Below are 20,325 nucleotides of genomic sequence, written 5' to 3'. Positions count from 1 at the left end.
TCATTATTTTTTTTTTAATTTGTTGCTTTTATGTTTTATAACTTGATCTTTTTTTTTTCAGGCTAATGGAAGGATTTCTTAATGTTCAAGACCCTGAGACGAATTTGAAAGAAGCCGTCTTGGTAGATTATTATGTGTCTGGATTCTGCTGGGGAAAAGACAAGAACTTTAACTTACAGCAGTTGGGCGGTTTAATGGGGCTATTACATTTACTAATGGAAAATGTTCAAGGTCCGTACGTCATATGTGTGCTGTATATACTCTGTTTAAGAATATATGTTAGAAAATTACATGTTTTTATTAAATATAGACTAAGTCAGTGTTACGCCTCTGATGATAGTATGTACACTTAAAATTATTCACACAGGAAATATACAGTTGAAACCAAAAGTTTACATACAGTATGTAAAAATAATAATTGTAATAATAATAATATTTTTTATTTCTATAGCGCCAACATATTCCGCAGCATTTTACATTTTAGAGGGGACTTTTACTTACAATAAAATACATTACAGAATAACCATAATCACATAAATCAACAGATACCAGGAGGAGTGAGGACCCTGCTCGCAAGCTTACAGTCTATAAAAAGACACATCTGCAGGTTTTTCTCAGTATTTGACATGAAATCAGAATAAACCTTTCCCGTTTTAGGCCAATTAAGATTACCATAATTTTAAATATTTGCCAAATACCAGAATAATGAGAGAGTGAGAATGTTTTCAGGCATTTTTATTACTTACTGCAAAGCCAGCCGACTATAAAAGGGTGTCACTTAACAAAAAAAATCATCTTCCCATTTCATACTGTCAGCAACGGCACCACATGGAAGAGAAATGTCACAAGACCTGAGAAAGAAAATAATTTCTTTACTCAAGAAAGGTGAAGGCTACAAGAAGATCAGCAAAGCTTTGCTTAGCAATCCGAATACTGTAGCAAAAGTGATACAAAAATGTAACAAAGATGAAACTGCAACCATCTCACAGAAACTTCCAGACCGATCACAGAAGTTAACAGCTAAACAGGAGCGTCTACTAATGTGAGGGGATTGAAGAAAATCAACATTCAAAGTTTACTGTAGTAAGCAAAACCGGAGTGAATGTTTTCCGTGACGCAATATGGTGCACACTGACGAGTAATAGGTGCTGTCCACAAAGGAAGATTTTCCTACAGCTCATGCAGAAAAAAGCCCACCTGCAATTTGCCAGGGTCTATTCTGAAAAATATGAAGACTACCGGGTCTATATACTCTGGAGTGATGACACCAAGATAACTGTTTTTGGAACTGATGGCTTCCAAACTGGCGTCACAAAGGTGAGGAGTACAAGGAAAAATGCATGGTAGCCACAGTGAAACATGGTGGAGGCAGTGTCCTTTTGGGGGCTGCATGAGTGCTTCTGGTGTCGGGAGCTACATTTCATTGATATCATGAAGTCACAGATGTACTGCACTATATTAAAAGAGATGATGCTACCTTCACTTCATGCCCTTGGCATACAATGATCCAAAACACACAGCTAAGGCCATTGTTACATTTCTGAAGAAGAACAGGGTGAAAGTGATTTAACCACTTCGCGCCAGAGCCTGTTTTTGCCTTCGTGACCAGGCCAATTTTTTCAATTCTGACCACTGTCAGTTTATGAAGTAATTACTCTGGAACGCTTCAACGTATTCCCCTGATTCTGAGATTGTTTTTTCATGACATATTGTACTTCATGATAGTGGTAAAATTTCTTTGATATAACTTGCGTTTATTTGTGAAAAAATCGGAAATTTGGCGAAAATTTTGAAAATTTTGCAATTTTCAAACTTTGAATTTTCATGCCCTTAAATCAGAGAGATATGTCACACAAAATAGTTAATAAATAACATTTCCCACATGTCTACTTTACATCAGCACAATTTTGGAACCAAAATTTTTTTTTTGTTAGGGAGCTATAAGGGTTAAAAGTTGACCAGCGATTTCTCATTTTTCCAACAAAATTTACAAAAACATTTTTTTAGGGACCACATCATATTTGAAGTCACTTTGAGGGGTCTTTATGACAGAAAATACCCAAAAGTGACACCATTCTAAAAACTGCACCCCTCAAGGTGCTCAAAACCACATTCAAGAACTTTATTAACCCTTCAGGTGCTTCACAGGAATTTTTGGAATGTGGAAGAAAACAATGAACATTTAACTTTTTTCACAAAAATGTTACTTTAGACCCAATTTTTTTTATTTTCACAGGGGTAACAGGAAAATATGAACCCCAAATTTTTTTGTGCAATTTCTCTTGAGCGTGCTGATACCCCATATGTGAGGGAAAACCACTGTTTGGGCGCACTGCAGGGTTCGGAAGGGAAGGAGCGCCATTAGACTTTTTGAATGTAAAATTTGTCTGAATAATTAGCAGACGCCATGTTGCATTTGGAGAGCTCCTGATGTGCCTAAACAGTGGAAACCCCCCACAAGTGACACCATTTTGGAAACTAGAACCCTTAGGGAACTTATCTAGATGTGTGGTGAGCACCTTGAACCCCAAGGTGCTTCACAGAAGTTTATAATATTGAGCTGTAAAAATAAAATTTTCACATTTTTCCCACAAAACCGTTTTTCATCCCTTAATTTTGCATTATCATAAGGGTAATAGGATAAATTGCACCATGAAATTTGTTGTTCAATTTCTCCTGAACACGCTGATACCCCATATGTGGAGGCAAATTACTGTTTGGGCACATGGCAGGGTTTGAAAGGGAAGGAGCGCCATTTGACTTTTTGAATGTAAAATTTGTTTGAATAATTAGCAGACGCCATGTCACATTTGGGGAGCCCCTAATGTGCCTAAACAGTGGAAACCCCCCACAAGTGCCACCATTTTGGAAACTAGACCCCTTAGGGAACTTATCTAGATGTGTGGTGAGCACCTTGCACCCCCAGCTGCTTCACAGAAGTTTATAATATTGAGCCGTAAAAATAAAATTTTCACATTTTTCCCACAAAAAATGTTTTTCATTCCCTAATTTTGTATTATCATAAGGGTACAGGATAAATTGCACCATGAAATTTGTTGTGCAATTTCTCCTGAACACGCTGATACCCCATATGTGGAGGCAAATTACTGTTTGGGCACATGGCAGGGTTTGAAAGGGAAGGAGCGCCATTTGACTTTTTGAATGTAAAATTTGTTTGAATAATTAGCGGACGCCATGTCACATTTGGGGAGCCCCTAATGTGCCTAAACAGTGGAAACCCCCCACAAGTGCCACCATTTTGGAAACTAGACCCCTTAGGGAACTTATCTAGATGTGTGGTGAGCACCTTGCACCCCCAGCTGCTTCACAGAAGTTTATAATATTGAGCCGTAAAAATAAAATTTTCACATTTTTCCCATAAAAAATGTTTTTCATTCCCTAATTTTGCATTATCATAAGGGTAACAGGATAAATTGCACCATGAAATTTGTTGTACAATTTCTCCTGAGTACGCCGATACCCCATATGTGGGGGAAAACCACTGCTTTGGTGTACGGCAGGGTTCGGAAGAGAAAGGAGCGCTATGTTGGCTGGGATAGGCAGCAGACGCCATGTCACATTTTAAGAGTCACTGACATGCCAAAACAGCAGAAACCCCCACAAGTGACCCCATTTTGTAAACTACACCTCTCAAGGAATTCATCTAGGGAAGTAGTGAGTATTTTTTAATTTTTAAATTTATACCATTGGGCAGTGAAAAAAGCATAATTATATTTTTACCACAAAAAAATGTTTTACCCTCAGATTTTACATTTTCACACAGGGCAAAGGGTAAAAATGGTGCCGAAATGTGTCACACAATTTCTTCTAAAAGTGTCAATACCCCATATGTGGCTGTATCGTACCGCTCAGCCGTACGGCGAGATCTGGGGGGGACAGAGTGCTATTTGACAATTGGAGAACAAATTATTGTAGAATAGGCATTTGGATTTGGGAGCACAAAATTTTCTGAATTTCTTTTGGGGGGCAAGGGTCATTTTGCTTTTCCAGAGCCTTTCTGCTACCAGTAACTTGGAAGTCCCTTATATTTTTAACAGATGACGGACCTGAGTGGGGACTAGCTTTTTTTGAGGACTGAGTTGAAGCTTTTATTGGGAACATTTTACGTAACATTTATCCGGCGCTCTAGGCTGAGCACTTACATCGGGGTTTCCATCTAAATTTCCAAGTGATGTAATTCAGATGAAACCCCTGCAGGATCCATTCACTATAATGAGGCAGCAGAGTTACTCTGGACTCCGTCTGGCCTCTGTTTAGCGGTGTGCTTTTTTTCAGAAGTGCACAAAACTGTGGCCAACTGGACTTTTATGCACGCCTAAAACAAATGACACTGTGGGATCCCAGGCTAGACGGCGTCCACAGTGGCCTATATCTGCCTCATTACAGGGAATCTTCCATCATGGGTTCCGGCTGAATCACGTATTTAAGAGATTTACACGGAAACTCTGGTGTAAGTGCTCAGCGCAGAGCACAGGATAAATGTGAGCAGAGCCTTACTGGGATCTTTGGGAGACATAATAAACAAATCAGTAGCAGGTGAAGAATTGGTTTTATTTATTTTTTACGCCGTTCCTAGTGTGATATAACTGATTAGATTACTTTATTCTTCGGGTCGGTGCGATTACAGAGATACCAGATTTATATCGGGTTTTTATGACTGACAGCTGTCACACACTAAAATACGCTTTTTTTGCAAAATCTAGTTTTTGCATCACCATATTTTGAGAACTATAATTTTTCCATATTTCGGCCGACAGAGTCATATGACGGCTTGTTTTTTGCGGGACGAGTTGACATTTTTATTGGTACCATTTTTGGGAACGTGACATTTTTTGATCGCTTTCTATTCCGTTTTTTGGGAGGTAAAATTAACAAAAACAAACAATTCAGGAATTGTTTTTTGAGGTTTTTTTTTTATGCCGTTCTGCGTGTGGTAAAAGTGATCAGGCAGCGTTATTCTTTGGGTCAGTACGTTTACAGCGATACTACACTTACTGTATTTTTTTTATGTTTTGGCGCTTTTACACAATAAAACAATTATATAGAAAAAAATATTTTTTTTGCATTGCTTTATTCTGAGCGCTATAACTTTTTTATTTTTCGGCTGATGGAGCTGTATGGCAGCTTTTTTTTTGCAGAACAAGATGACGTTTTCAGCGGTACCATTTTTATTTCTATTTTGTTTTTTGATCGCATTTTTTTCCACTTTTTGTTTGGCGATATGATGAAAAAGCATATTTTTTTGCTCCGTTTTTTATTTATTTTTATTACGGTGTGCACAGAAGGAGTTAATTAGTGTGACAGTTTTATAGCTCGGGTTGTTTCGGACGCGGCGATACCAAATATGTGTACTTTTTTTGGTTTTGTAAAAATATACGGATTTATTGGTTTAATATTTTATTTATTTATTTTTATTTTTTTTTGTGATTTTTTTTTTTAATAGTTTAAAAACTTTTTTTTTACTTTTTTTTACATTTTTACTTAGTCCCTGTATGGGACATTAATTTTTATTTTTCTGATCACTGATCTCATGTAATGTATTGACATATATTACATTACATGAGATCTTCCCTGACTGTTTCAGTCAGTCTCCTGTCTGGCTCAGCTTGCAGGCTGAGCCAGACAGGACACCATATATGGCAGAGCTGGAGGCGGTCATGTGACCTCCAGCTGCCATAGCAACCCCAGGTCCTGGAAGGAAACGGAGGTCTTCGGAGAGGTAAGACGACCCCCTCTCCTCCTGCTGTCTCCTATATGCCGCGATCACTATAGATCGCAGTATATAGAAGACAGCAAGGGGTTAACATCACTGGGACCTGATCTAATCAGGTCCCGATGATGTTCCCTGTCAGAGCTAACGCTCTGCACCGGAATCGCAGCGCTTGCAGGACCCTGGGGGTCCTGAGCGCTGCGAGACCACCCACCGTTTTTAAATGTCGGCGCTGCACAGAGCCCGGCAAGCGCCGACGTTTATCTACAGTGGGCGGTCGGGAACCGGTTAATGGCCAAATATGTGTCCTGATCTGAACCCAACACTCACAGGGAATTCTACAAGTTGAACAGCACCCTCTATCCAGCATCCATGCTGTAAAAGAGGTCATTCTTAAAGAATGTAAAAATATAAATATTGCAGTATGTCACCAACTTGTTCATTCTATGTCTAGAAGACTTGGTGCTGTCCTTAAAAATCATGAAGGTCACACAAAATGCTAGATGTAGTAGTTTTTCATGTGTGTAAAAATCATTTTTAAAATCAACTAATTTGAGTAAACCTGAAGATTTTGTGCTGAAAATTATTACCCTTACTTTCATGTTATGAGTTAAAAAAAATGTTCTATGAAACTCGGTGTTGTCAAAATTTTGGAAATTGTTCTTGTGTTCAGTGAGATATTGATTAAAATCTTACTTTTCAAAGGGGGTGTACTCATTTATGCTAAGCACTGTACATATGTTGTGTCTGTGCCAGTGCTCTTTTGGTGGTCTTTATATTACCCGATCCTCACATCTTTGCTTTTTGGTCTTGAGAATAGAAACAACAAGGCATTGATACCCACTCATTGCTGCTGTGGTAAGGCATGCATGTTTTGCTATATAGTCCATATTGAGTGCCATAGACTAAGAAGGAATGGCAAGTCACATTTGCTTTCTGTGCTCCATCTAACTCCTCTTGGACGTGGTTTTGCAGCCAATGAAAGGCTTTTGTCTTGCCTTCTGACAAAAAGAGGCCCAAAAGTCAGACTCACACCAATCTAAGGCTATGTGCCCACGATGCAGAAATTCTCCGGATTTTTTCCTGAGCGCTTCTGCATCTCCCTGGCAGAAAAAACGCATGCGGATTGTACATGCTGATTGTACATGCGGATTGTACATGCGTTTTTTCCTGCCAGGGACAAGCGGATGTGAAGCGTTCTTCACTTGCATTTCCGCGTTGATAAGCGCTTTCCAAGCGATTTTAGCATCACTTGGAAAGTGCTTATCAACTTGGTCACACTATATAAATCCATGCAAACAGCATGGATTTATATAGTGTGACCGAGAGAATGTCAAAAAATAAAAAAGAAATCTATACTTACCTTCCGATGGCCCCCGGTGTCTTGTTTCCCTCTGTCCCGGCTGCCGGCAGCGCTACACTGAAGGACCTGCCGACGTCAGCGTCGCGTGACCCGTCACATGACTATGACGATAGCGCAGGTCCTTCAGTACATCGCGAATTGACAGGAAGTGAGGAGGAGCGCACCGCGGGCCGTCAGAAGGTAAGTATATATTTATTTTTTATTTTATTCTTTTTTTTACAGTTTTCTATGGTACCTGGGTCCGGAGGAGAGTCTCCTCTTCTCTAGACCTGGGTACCATCCGCACATTAGAACGCATGGAATGCGCATCTACATATACAGTGATGCGTAATCCATGCGGTCTAATCGAAGTCAATGGCGGCGAAAATGCAGCACTTCCGCAAAATAATTGGTAGTGCTGCTTTTTTTTCCGCAATGATAATCCGCAGCGGAAATTTCCGCAGCATGTGCACAGCACATGCGAATTATCATTGGGGAACATGGCAGGTCTTCTACCATGCATTTTTTAAGCGTTTCTGCAGTGTTTTTGCAGCTGCGGAAACGCTTAAAAAGCGCATCGTGGGCACACAGCCTAACAGTTATCCCCTTGACTGGACTATCCCTTTAAATGTAACATTTTGTTTATTATATGTGCAATTTATATAGTGTGAATCTTTAAATTACTGTATTTTTGATACATAGTTTGCATAACAGGGGAAGTTCACCTCTTCATCTTAAAAAAACAAACAAACAAAGACTGATGGATGTAAAAGAAACTTGCCAAATTATTCATTCATTTTTTGACCAGCAACCTACACAGACATATATATTAAGACTAGAAAGGAACAAAAAGAATCATGCTACCCTTGTTCACCATGCACTTCAGAACCTTGGCAGTGCAAACTTCCTTGGCACTCGAATACCAGTGTTATGGGCACACCTGGTGAAATGGATTCTTTAAAACATAGGTCTGGATGGTGCATTATAGCAGGTCTTGTCAGATGACATGTGGATCAGCAAGGTATGCAGTATGGCAGATAAACTAACTGAGCAGGTAGCACAGATGAAGCAGGGCCTGGTGTGCGGTTGCACATTGGAACAGTAAAATTGCGTAGGTCTAGTAATTGCAAGTCCAGAATCTCAGCGTTCAGCTGCCATGGAAAATGAAATGGATATTGGGCCAAGTCCGGATCAAGCACAATAAAGGGAAAAAAGCACTGTTTACCATGGCAATATACTATTTCTATTGTATATTTTCCAATATTATATATACAGGACAATACAGAGGTCATTTTAAATGTACGGTCAATGTGTTAAGAGTTCAAAGAGGTTCCAGTACTCACATACTCAGGCTTTTAATACAAAAACACATAAATCCAATTTGGACGCGTTTCAGTCCATCCCAGGCTTTCATCAGTACGTGAGTGCGAGTACCACTTTGATTATATAGTACTATACATTGCATTTTCCTCGAGCACCACTTCACACTGAGTTCCGATCCACCTTTTGGACTCTAATGCGTTAAGAGTGACACTGTGAATACAACTTTTGACTATTGTGTGTATGCATATATGTATTTTCTGCAATAATTACTAACTTGCAGACAATTTTTATATTTTACATGAATGAACAGAAATTGTGATTTTTAGTTACCATGTAGCCTTGGTAATACGTATTTCATTTCTAGCTAGGAGAATACCCTTTGTTCCAACAAAAACTGACCCAATGTAGGTTCAGACAGAACACCCTCCCATATAATCTAAGCTTTCCTCTTTTATGTTTCAGACAAAAGGATTTCACTTGAAGAGAACATATTAGAGCTAGCGAGAGCCTTGACAGGCATAGGACATAGCCTTCATAAGAATAAAGGAAAATTAACATTTTTTAATATCGACCAAGCCAAAGATATTATCAGCTACTTTAAAATCAGGTATGTTTTTGTGATGCCTAATTATTATACCTGAACTAAAAATGTGGTACTTTCCAGTTTTTGGGCTTTTGGAAACGTGTTTTGAGTGGATTGGCGCTGGTAAGCGCCAGTTTTACAATGGCTGGAGAGCCCTTGTGTAAGAAGTAAATGAAATCAGTGGTAAGGCCTGCTTTACAAAGAATTCTACATTAGTGTCCTTTTTGTACAGAATAAGCCATCTTAATGGAAAAGCTGTTGAGTATCTTTTATCCTGATGTCTGTAAATAGTCCAAACTGTAGGGAATAATGACTAATTCCATTGCTTCACCCAGATATTATATAATCATTTTTAAGGGTACATTTTGGTAGTAACACGCTTCTCATTTCATTGTGATCTGCACTTAATTGTACGTCAGTGTACAGCATAATTGATGTAATATACAACACAATTCATATTACATTTGGTCTTTCAGTTCTAAGTACTATTTCCCATTGGGAGCAGAATTAGTGCTCACACTTTCTTATATACTGTATGTAAAATTCTGCCGCTCAAAAATACTTGAAGTAGATGTAAGTGGTTTGTCCCTCAGCAGTGTTTAATGCGGGATCAGAATAAACCGCAAGATGGGAGCCTTATAGTCATTCATTATTGGACAAACCACTCTAGGTTCTGTTCACACTTCACTTTACACCATTTTGCATGTTGCACTCTTTTTCCCATCAAATCTGCTAGGACTGTTGAATGAAGCCTCTAAAATTAATCAGACTTCTTATTAAAAATAACTCATGGGAAAGTCATAGTATAAAAGATATCGACGCCTTCCAGAAAATGTTTCTTTTACTCAAATACATGGATTTTGGACTAAAAATTATTTTTGCAGTAGGGTTTCTTTAAAATTGTTGGCCCAATTAGCGTCTACAGTCTCTACGTCATAATATCTTTATCAATAAACATAGTAGACTGCAGAATCAGAATGAGTTAAAGGGGTTGTCCGATCTTCTGAAACAAGTCTGCAGTCACTCTATGTGACTGCAGACTTCTGAATCTTTACAGTGTGTGCACTGCACGCTGTCTGCATTCTCTAGTATTGCCATCTAGATCAGGCGGTAATGTGAACACAAATATGCAATTTGCATATATGATAATGCGGGCTTGTGCCTACTAGACATGCTCGCTCGAGCTTGTCTAGTTGGAGTGTGGCCGGAAGTATGCAAATTGAATATTTACAATCATGTGACCGCCTGTTCTTTCTGGCAACACCTGAGAATCCTGACAGCTCTCGATTAGTGTTGAGCCACCCCCGTAGTGTTCGGGTTCGGTTCGGTTCGTCGAACACCGGCATGTTCGTTGAACGGTTCGTCGAACGGTTCGTCGAAGACCGTTAAAACCAATGGCAGGCAAGCAAAAACACATAGAAACACATAGAAAACACCTTCAAAGGTGTCCAAAAGCTGACAAACTGCTCAGAATAGAATAGAATAGAGCATCACACATAGATTAGATAGATAGAAACATGTCAGTCACATATATAATAAGTACAGTGACAGTGTTGGTTACTGTTCTTGTCATTTAGTGTTAAAATAAAGGATTTATTAAAAAAAAAAATTGGCGTGGGGTTCCCTGTAATTTTAGTCTCTAGCGGAGGTTAAGCAGACGCTGAGGCAGATGTTTGAAGCCTGGGAAGGGGGTGATACCCACAGAGCTTCCCAGGCTACTAATATCAGCCCCCAGCTTAATACCTAGCCTTTACTAGCTATTAAAATGGGGGACCCCCAAAAAAATGACGTGGGCCCCCCCCTATTTTAATAGCTAGCAAAGGCTAGGCAGACAGCTGGGGGCTGATATTAATAGCCCAGGAAGGGTGCCATGAATATTGGCCCCCTCCCAGGCTAGAAACACCAGCCGTCAGCCACCCCATAAATGGCGCATCCATAGGATGCGCCAATTCTGGCACTTAGCCTCGCTCTTCCCACTGCCCTGTAGCGGTGGCAGTGGGGTAATAGGGCTGGGGTTGATGTCAGCTTATAATGCCAGCTGACATCAAGCCCAGGTTAGTAATGGAGAGGCGTCTATAAGACACCCCCATTACTAACCCCATAGTGAAAGTTAAAAAAAACACAAACACCCAGAATAAAGTCATTTAATTGAAATAAACACACAATTCTTTAATGTTCTAAATTAAACTCTACTTACTGTCACGCCCATTCCAGCTGAAGCCAATGTCTTCTGCAATAAAAGTAAAATAATAAACCAACCTCATCCTTACTGTGTATCTATTTAATTACTGTGATTAGGTACTGCACTTTACTCCGTGGTATGTGATCCCTCATGACCTCATACATATTGTGATTTGAGTTTGCTGGATCACATTAATATAGATGCAGATATATCGGAAAGAGCTCTGCATCCGGAGCGTCACTGTGGAAGGCCTGTATTAGTTGACACGCCCCCTGCTAGCGCGAGGTATGAGGAAGGAAATCCACTAAATACCTACTGCATGTGTGCAGAAGCCATGCGCTCCACTTGTGGTCCATCGACTGGATCTTGCGTTATGTCCGGCGACAGTAGGGGCCACTCATAGGATATTGCGTCATACCCGGAAGCGCGCTACCGGCCTTAGCGTGCAGCATGTGTATAAATTACACTGTGGTCTTTCTGTGAACACATCAGCCTTCTAATACATCCAAGAGGATGGGGGCATAAGTCTGGGCAAATGAATTCCCCTGATGACTAAAGGGAAACGCATCGGGAGCCCGCCTATTTTATACCACCAGTAATAGAGGATCAGATAAGTAGATTATATATTGATGGTGACTCTTTATACTTAAATATATGGTGGAATGATTCATGTGTGGTTATGTGTTGAGTCTAACCACAACAAATATTGATGACCTCAAACATCTATTTCTGTTTGGCTGATCTATAATGTACTAAGTTAGCTGGTTGGTTCCATATGGCCATACCTAGAGAGTAGACCTTGCATATTGATTTTTGCTTTGCTTGTGTTCTACTATTTGGTTGGAATCATGCTAGTTTTGGTGTGATCTGGTGGTGGAGTTTATCTATGTTAAGACTCTACCGTTTCACCTTCATGAGACAGGCACATCCATAATATAGGATCACACCTATATAGGGTTTTTTTGTTTGCCCCACAAGTTTGGGTACAATTTGCCCTGTTTGGTATTTAATTATACCATTTTAGTACTACATGGTATATTTTATACATGTGGTGCACTTTGCACTTTTGGGTCTGATTTTAAGTAATTTGAATAAAGTTTATTAGTTTTATCCCTCTGCTATGTATCACTAAATTGGTTGGGCACCACACTAGCTTTTCTACAGCCTCATCCTTACCTTTCCATGGTTCCCAGGACGGCTTCAGCTCTGCTACATTGACATGACAGGCTGGATCGCAGCAGAAAGCTACGATCCAGCTTGCCATGCCGCAGACACTGAGAAGCGCAGGCATGCTTGCGCTCCTCAGTGTCTCGCTGTGACGGCATCCAGATGAGCCGAGTTTATGTCCAATGAACTCAGCTCATCTCATGCACGTCACTGACAGCGTGAGAGAATTCTCCTGTTCATGCGGTGCCGGCAAATGACGTCACCGCTTGAGCAGGAGAATTTTCCCACGCTTGGACGGCATTGAGATGGCAGGCTGGACGGTAGCAGAACGCTGCCATCCAGCATGCCATCCTTCAGAGACACTGCGGAGCGCAGGCAATATCTCTGAAGGATGACAAGCTGGATGGCAGCATTCAGCTACCATCCAGCCTGCCATCTCAATGCCATCCCAGCGTGGGAGAATTCTCTTGCTCAAGCGGTGACGTCATTTGCCGACACCGCATACGCAGGAGAATTTTCCCACGCCGTCAGTGACGTGCATGAGGTGAGCTGAGTTCATTGGACATGAACTTGGCTCATCTGGATGCCGTTACAGTGAGACACTGAGGAGCGCAAGCATGCCTGCACTTCTCAGTGTCTTGCGCATGGCAAGCTGGATGGCAGCTTTCTGCTGTGATCCAGCCTGTCATGTCAATGTAGCAGAGCTGAAGCCGTCCTGGGAACCATGGAAAGGTAAGGATGAAGTTGGTTTATTATTTTACTTTTATTGCAGAAGACATTGGCTTCAGCTGGAATGGGCGTGACGGTAAGTAGAGTTTAATTTAGAACATTAAAGAATTGTGACTTTATTTCCATTAAAGGATTTTATTCTGAGTGTTTGTGTTTATTTTTTGAACTTTCACTATGGGGTTAGTAATGGGGGCGTATTATAGATGCCTCTCCATTACTAACCTGGGCTTGATGTCAGCTGGCATTATAAACTGACATCAACCCAAGCCCTATTACCCCACTGCCACTGCTACAGGGCAGTGGGAAGAGCAAGGCTAAGTGCCAGAATTGGCGCATCCTATGGATGCCCATTTCTAGGGCGGCTGACGGCTGGTGTTTCTAGCCTGGGAGGGGGCCAATATTCATGGTACCCTTCCTGGGCTATTAATATCAGCCCCCAGCTGTCTGCCTAGCCTTTGCTAGCTATTAAAATAGGGGGGACCCCACGTCATTTTTTTTTTGGGTCCCCCATTTTAATAGCTAGTAAAGGCTAGGTATTAAGCTGGGGGCTGATATTAGTAGCCTGGGAAACTCCTTGGGTATTACCCCCTTCCCAGGCTTCAAACATCTGCCCCAGCCGTCTGCTTAACCTCCGCTAGAGACTAAAATTACGGGGAACCCCACGCCAAATTTTTTTTAACTAAATCCTTTATTTTAACACTAAATGACAAGAACAGTAACCAACACTATCACTGTACTTATTATATATGTGACTGACATGTTTCTATCTATCTAATCTATGTGTGATACTCTATTCTTTCTGTTCTAAATTGTCGGGTACTGATGTATGCCGCTGATGAATTGCCGGCTTTTCATGTTTCACTGTGAGCACTGTTCCCATCGATTTGGGCAATCACTGTAATGCCACAACCACCATGGCTGTGACATTACAGTGAGTGGCAGACAATCCCTGCATGATTGGTGCTCTAAATAGCGCCAAACATGCAGGACGGGGACCCGAGCTCCCGCCCGAGCATCGCGCAAGTACTCGGCGAGCTCCGAGCATCTCGAGTACTGAGATGCTCGGGCGAGTACCAAGCAGTGGCGAGCATGCTCGCTCATCACTAATTAACAGTATTACTGTGAAAAAATCCAGTCACGCTTTTGGTGCACGAAGAGTTATCGAACATAACCTCGAACAGCCAAATTTTTTGCAAATCGTTCGAGTTCGTTGAACGACTCGAACACTGCCCAAAACAGCTCGAATTTGAGATTGGCGAACAATTCGAGTCGAACACCGCTCATCTCTACTCTCGATGCGGACACTGTAAGGATTCAAAGGTCTGCAGTCACTTTAACTGTGAATCCGATAGTCTGCTTCGTCTAACTGCAGGAAAGGATAAAAGAAAGTATCTGACAACAGGATCATTGACAGATTCACAATTAATGCCTTCAGTGGTCTGTTATTCTGTCATGTACAGTGATAAACAAAGGCTGTAGAAGCTAAATGGTTTGGAATGTTTAACAAAGCTCTATTACATAAATGATCTTCAGTCAGATATATGCATTTCAGCAAAAACAATAGGCATGGAAGGAGTTCATATTTTTAATAAATATTTTGCCACAAAGTGGGAGCATCAGATATTCTCACATTGGTAAACTGAAACAGTAATTAGCTTAGTCCTGCTATAAAGTGAATCTCTACCTAGGAGCTACATTGAAGAATGTATTAGAGGGGTTCTCAAGAAATTAAAAACAAAAATGGTTAAATATTAGAAATGTCATTATAAAAAAAATCCAAATTAGCTTTAATTAGTGAATCAGTATGTTCTGTGTAGAGCGCCTATCAACCATAGCGCATCATAATGGCCACTGCCTATGGCGGGAACCTGTCCTAGAATATTAATAGGAGATCTGCTTGTGAGCATGTGCAGTGGAAAGCTTCAATGCTGTTACCTGGACATTACCTATACCACATATTGCAACAGCAGCTTGTCAGCATTCAGAAAGACAGGGTGCGTATTATTTAGTGCCTTCCAGACTGCAGGAAAATAACATTATACTGTTAGATTTATGGCTCAAGTTCTAGAAATGTGCAGTCAAGTTTTAAAAAAGTTTAAAAAGTTATATTTTTAATGACTTTAGTCATTTATTGTCCTCTCCAAAGCACATCAACTATCCGAAGATTTTCACTCCAATTTTCACTATCCTACATGATAATGAGCAATACTATTTTATTTAGTTGTTTTACTGAACTGGTTGTCACAGTAGTGATAAAATATAAAGTGGAGTGATTTATAAGAATCTGACGATTCCTTCTAGATAAATGCCTCACTGAAAGCTCATATGATATCATCAGCGTCATCCTCAAATGTGTAAAGTGGGGCAGAACAATGACCTTTTACATAAATCTCCTTACTTTATTTTTTACAGCTTTTTTTGTAAAACCCATCTGGCAGTGTTGTATTTGAGAAAATATGACTTTCTTTGAGACAGTATCTAATAGTAATAAATTAGCTGGATTTTTAATGGACATACTTTTCATATAAAACATTATAACAAAATGCATTGACGACACTGAAATTCTCCACGTTACAGCACAATTGCATGTCAATTTTACAACATTCACACTGCAGTTTTTACAACAAAGACCGTCGGTCTCTGATTTCTTCAAGGTTTACTCTTCTCTCCTCCTGTTACAATACAATGGGTGAAGACCACATCAGAGATTGCTGTGAACTTTGGATATTTCCAAAGCAGAAAATATGGCCCTTAACTAACGTCAGTACATTAAGGAATGTTTTATACTATTAGGCCCCTTGCACACATCTGATTTTCATGTATTGAAAATGTGACCATTATTGTATATGGCAGGTGGGGGCAATTAATTTTCCCGAGTTGCCTACTGAGAAACTGTGTCTCTTATGGAAGGACAAACCAATAAACTGATATTAAAGAGGTTGTCCACTACGTTTTCATTGATGACCTATTCTTAGGATAGGTCATCAATGTCTGATCGGCCGGGGTCCGACACTCGGCACCCTCGCCGATCAGCTGGTATCGGTGTCTGCGACGGCCGCCGCCGGAAATACTCATTTGGGGAGTTGCTCTGTCTTCTGATTTGAATAGGAGGCGGATGTGTAGTACCCTGCTTCGACCACTACAAACAGACGGCCAGCTCCGCAAGTGAGTACTCATGGCTGGGGGCCACCGCCGTCTACATTGATAACAGCTGATCGGTGGGGGTGCTGGGTGTGGGACCCCTGCTGATTAGAAATTGATGACCTATTCTAAGGATAGGTCATCAATGCTAAAGTACTAGACAACGTTTTTAATGATACTCAATATTACTATTATTAACACATTATTATTTTATCCTGCTTAGTATTGAACAGAATTAAGTGTGTTCAGCAGCTGCTACCTCTAATACATGTTATCATAGAGGTGACTATAACATGTATTCTTATGAGTAGCAGCTAATCATAACCATATAATGTAATACTTATTATAAAGTTTGTAAAAAGCGGAAAATCATCCTGCTCATGTTTTTCAGGCCTTGTACTTTAATCAACAGCTTCCCTCACAATATGATGCCCCCCATCACCACCCCGCCCCAGTTTGATGGTTCCATAGTCCCTCACACAGTAGGATTCTCCCATAACCCACCCATACAGTATGATGGCACCCACAGCCCTCCTGCACACACAATATTATGCTTACCACACACATTATGATACCTTACAGCCACCCATACAGTATAATGCCCCCACAGCCTCCCAAACTGTATGATTTCCCTCTGCTTCAGCCACACGCTTTGTAAATAAACATATATATATATATATATATATATATATATATATATATCCATGTACATACTACCACATTTTATAATTCCTTCGGGCATGTCTTCGATCACATGCCCTGAACAGTCCGTCAGCTAGTAATGACCTGCAGCACCCATGCAGCTTTAGTGATGTATAGGTCTTACACTGTGTTCCAAATTATTATGCAAATAATATTTTCTCAGATTTTCCCAAATTACCTATATGAATTGCAGTCATTGTAATGCCCCGTCTCATGCTGCGCATAACACATCTGCATCTCTGGCTGCTATGGGCATAAAAGGGGACAAACTTATGGTGTGGCATCCATGCTCCCCTGACCTCAACCCCATTGAGAACCTCTGGAGCATCATCAAAAGGAGTGTCTATGATGGCGGGAGGCAGTTCACATCTAAGCAACAGCTCTGGGAGGGTATTCTGTCCTCATGCAAAACAATTAAAGCAGAAACCATCCAAAACCTGACAAATTCAATGGACGAGAGAGTTCAGAAGCTCCTTTCGAACAAGGGGTCCTATGTGCAAATGTAACATCACCTAGAATAAAGTTTTGAGTTGAAAACTGTTTGATTTCAGTTTGTAATAACCTGCTAATGCTTATAATTTCAAAAATGACAATTTTTTGTTCTTTATTAAAATGAAAAGGTTGAAAACTCTGCTGTGCATAATAATTTGGAACATGCATTTTGAGTGCAGTTTGAGTTTTTTATTTTTTTAAAAATATACTGTTATCATAGGCAGTTTGTACAAAAACCTTTCAATTGTACTCTAATAGTTATTTGACTGGAAAATTACAATGACTGCAATTCATATCGGTAATTTGGGAAAATCTGAGAAAATATTATTTGCATAATAATTTGGAACACAGTGTTTAGCTTTCTCTCCTGCCATGCTCCAATCAGACTGATCAGTGTCGGGCTGGTGGAGAGAGAACTGTACCACGGCATAGTTCTCTCAGTGATCAGGAAGGACGCTCTCAGCATTCTTTTGGACTATAATTTGCACACGTTTTTAGCAAAAAAAAATTTTCCTGCTAAAAATTGCCCTTTATGGTCCAAAAAAAGATCTAATGGCTGAAACATTGATGGTAACCGCAAACACAAAGACCAGAAACAGGGTGAAAAACACTAATGAAAATTGATCCATTTTTTTCTCATGTGCAAAAAAAAAAAGGATGTGTGAAACCGGCCTTAGGGTAAATGTTCACTGATTGAGTTGCTGTAAAATTTCTGCATGAAAATCCACAAAAAAAACCCCACAACAAAATGCATTGCAGTTAGTGCCTAAAATCACTCTTACACAGTGTCATTATTTCGTTATTTATTTAATAAAGACTAAGCCCATAACAATGGCCTCACATGTGACTTTAGTATTTTGGAATACAGAGGAGTTTATTGTTGACTCCATGACTGCAAGGAGGCCAGGTCCTGTGGCTGCAGAACAAGTCCAAATCATCACCATACCACCATCATGCTCTGGCAGTTGCTATGAGGTGTTTGTGCTGATATGCTGTGTTTTGGTTTCTCCAAACATGGCGCAGAGCATTATGGCCACACATCTCCATTTTGGTCTCTTCTGTCCAAAGACCATTGTTCTGGGAGTCTTTAGGTTTCTTCAAATGTCACTTTACACATTTTAGCCTTGCTGCCATATTCTTTTTGTAAGGCCACATTCACACTTTCAGTATTTGGTCAGTATTTGTAAACCAAAACCAGGAGTGGGTGATAAATACAGAAGTGGTGACGTGTTTCTATTATACTTTTCCTCTGATTGTTCCACTCCTGGTTTTGGCTTAAAATACTGATGTAAAATACTGACCAAATACTGATCGTGTGACCGTAGCCTAAGAGTATTTCTCTTGCAACCCTTTCCGGACATCTGACTGAGGCCTAATTTTGCCCACAGTGGTTCTGCTTTTATGCCTAGTTTTTGTTAAAAAAAAATATTGACGCCTGATACCTGATTTCAAGACCTTTAAAGGACCAAAAGTTTTTTTTATATATGTTTTACTAATATGTAAAACCAAAGAATTCAAAGAGGGAGTACTTAGTATTTCTTAGAATTTTCAACATAAATATTGCGGGTGTATATGTATGTGTGTGTATATATGTGTGTGTGTATATGTATATATATATATACGGTACATACATACATTACATATATGATAGATAGATAGATAGATAACTAGTATGTATGCAGGAAGTGTTATTTGTCCAATAGAGTTATGTTATATTTTTGTTTCTCTGTTTGCATATTGATGTACCGTATTTCTCTTTTTAGTTTATTTCAGCATTATAGGCTTTATGAATGCATGTTCACTGTCCCGAGGGATCAAATGATTGTAGGAGCAGAGGTAAGTCACAACATTACAAAAAGACAGTTTTCGTCATACAAGCCGGTGAACAATCCGACAACCTTTATTGGGACTGGGAGAATATAACACCAAATGTAGTTATGCTTCCTTAGAGTCTGCAAGGTGGCCACACAAAAGGAACAAATCCGGGGACGCTACCTGGTAATCTAAATAAAACAGTCCTTAGACTAGTTCCTCAAATCCTTCAGGGTGGGCAAGACATCACAATCCTACATGACAACTGATCTCCAATCTCTTATAGTCTATACAAGGGTACTAGGATCTGGCCGGAAAAACAGATCCTAGCCCTTCACCGCACCAACTACTGAACCAAACATGTGGCTTATTGTTCTACCTCTCTAGGGAGCAAACCCCTGGTTGGGTAGAGGTACCCACACCCACTCCCTTAAATATTTACTGCTGGTAGCTCAAATGATGAAGAATGTTTCAGTCACCAGCCCGTCTGAAAAATTGTGTATTAGCGAGTCGAAAAGGGTAACAAAGACACACATGCCCCCCACCAGATGCAGGACAGGAAATGCTAATGTATGGATGATTACGGTATGGTCCATGAAAACAGGCTGGGGGTGACACTCTGATACAAACACAATGTTTTTTTTTCCTGGTAGATTCCAACTCCGACTGTTATGTTATTTATGGAATAAAAAAAATTCTGCAAAAGACGTCCTAAAATACCACAGAAAAGACGATTCAGAGAACACACTGCTGGTGTGTTCCTTAAGCGTCTTTTGTTGAAAAAAAAAGATGCAGGTACGTCGGGGTATACCTAAGCATATGTGTGATGTGTTTTACAGGTGGGTACTCTGTAACGCACTTGAAAATGTGCTAAATAAACGCTAAAAAGATTGAGCATATCAACTGTATGGTAAAAACGACTTGCTATTTATATGTTCAGTCTTTTGAGTTTCTTTTAACCATTTCGGGTTTCCAAAGATGCAAAACAGTTAAAAGAAGTTACCGATGCATTCTTCAGAAGGCTTATGCTTGGAAATTGCTCACTACTTTATTCAACATAATTTAAATGAAAAGTGGACATTAAAAATATCAGAAAAAAATGATCGAAAAGATACAAAAAA

The 20,325-nt window shown here is 40.0% G+C and overlaps 1 protein-coding gene across 1 annotated transcript in view; it reads left to right on the top strand.

Moving 5' to 3' along the window:
• Positions 1 to 20,325, top strand: part of CABCOCO1 (ciliary associated calcium binding coiled-coil 1) — a 296,096-nt gene that overhangs the window by 82,499 nt on the left and 193,272 nt on the right. The window contains exons 3-5 of the mRNA XM_073685413.1: positions 62 to 231; positions 8,859 to 9,003; positions 19,156 to 19,228. Coding sequence (XP_073541514.1) covers positions 62 to 231; positions 8,859 to 9,003; positions 19,156 to 19,228 — 388 coding nt within the window. The remainder of the gene's footprint in view (positions 1 to 61; positions 232 to 8,858; positions 9,004 to 19,155; positions 19,229 to 20,325) is intronic.

Source organism: Phyllobates terribilis, unplaced genomic scaffold (assembly GCF_046119375.1).
Source record: "Phyllobates terribilis strain yellow unplaced genomic scaffold, ASM4611937v1 Scaffold_5__5_contigs__length_657084704, whole genome shotgun sequence".
Classification (NCBI taxonomy): domain Eukaryota; kingdom Metazoa; phylum Chordata; class Amphibia; order Anura; family Dendrobatidae; genus Phyllobates; species Phyllobates terribilis.
The sequence above is the reverse complement of the archived record's forward strand: the minus strand, read 5'-3'. Positions and strand labels throughout refer to the sequence as shown.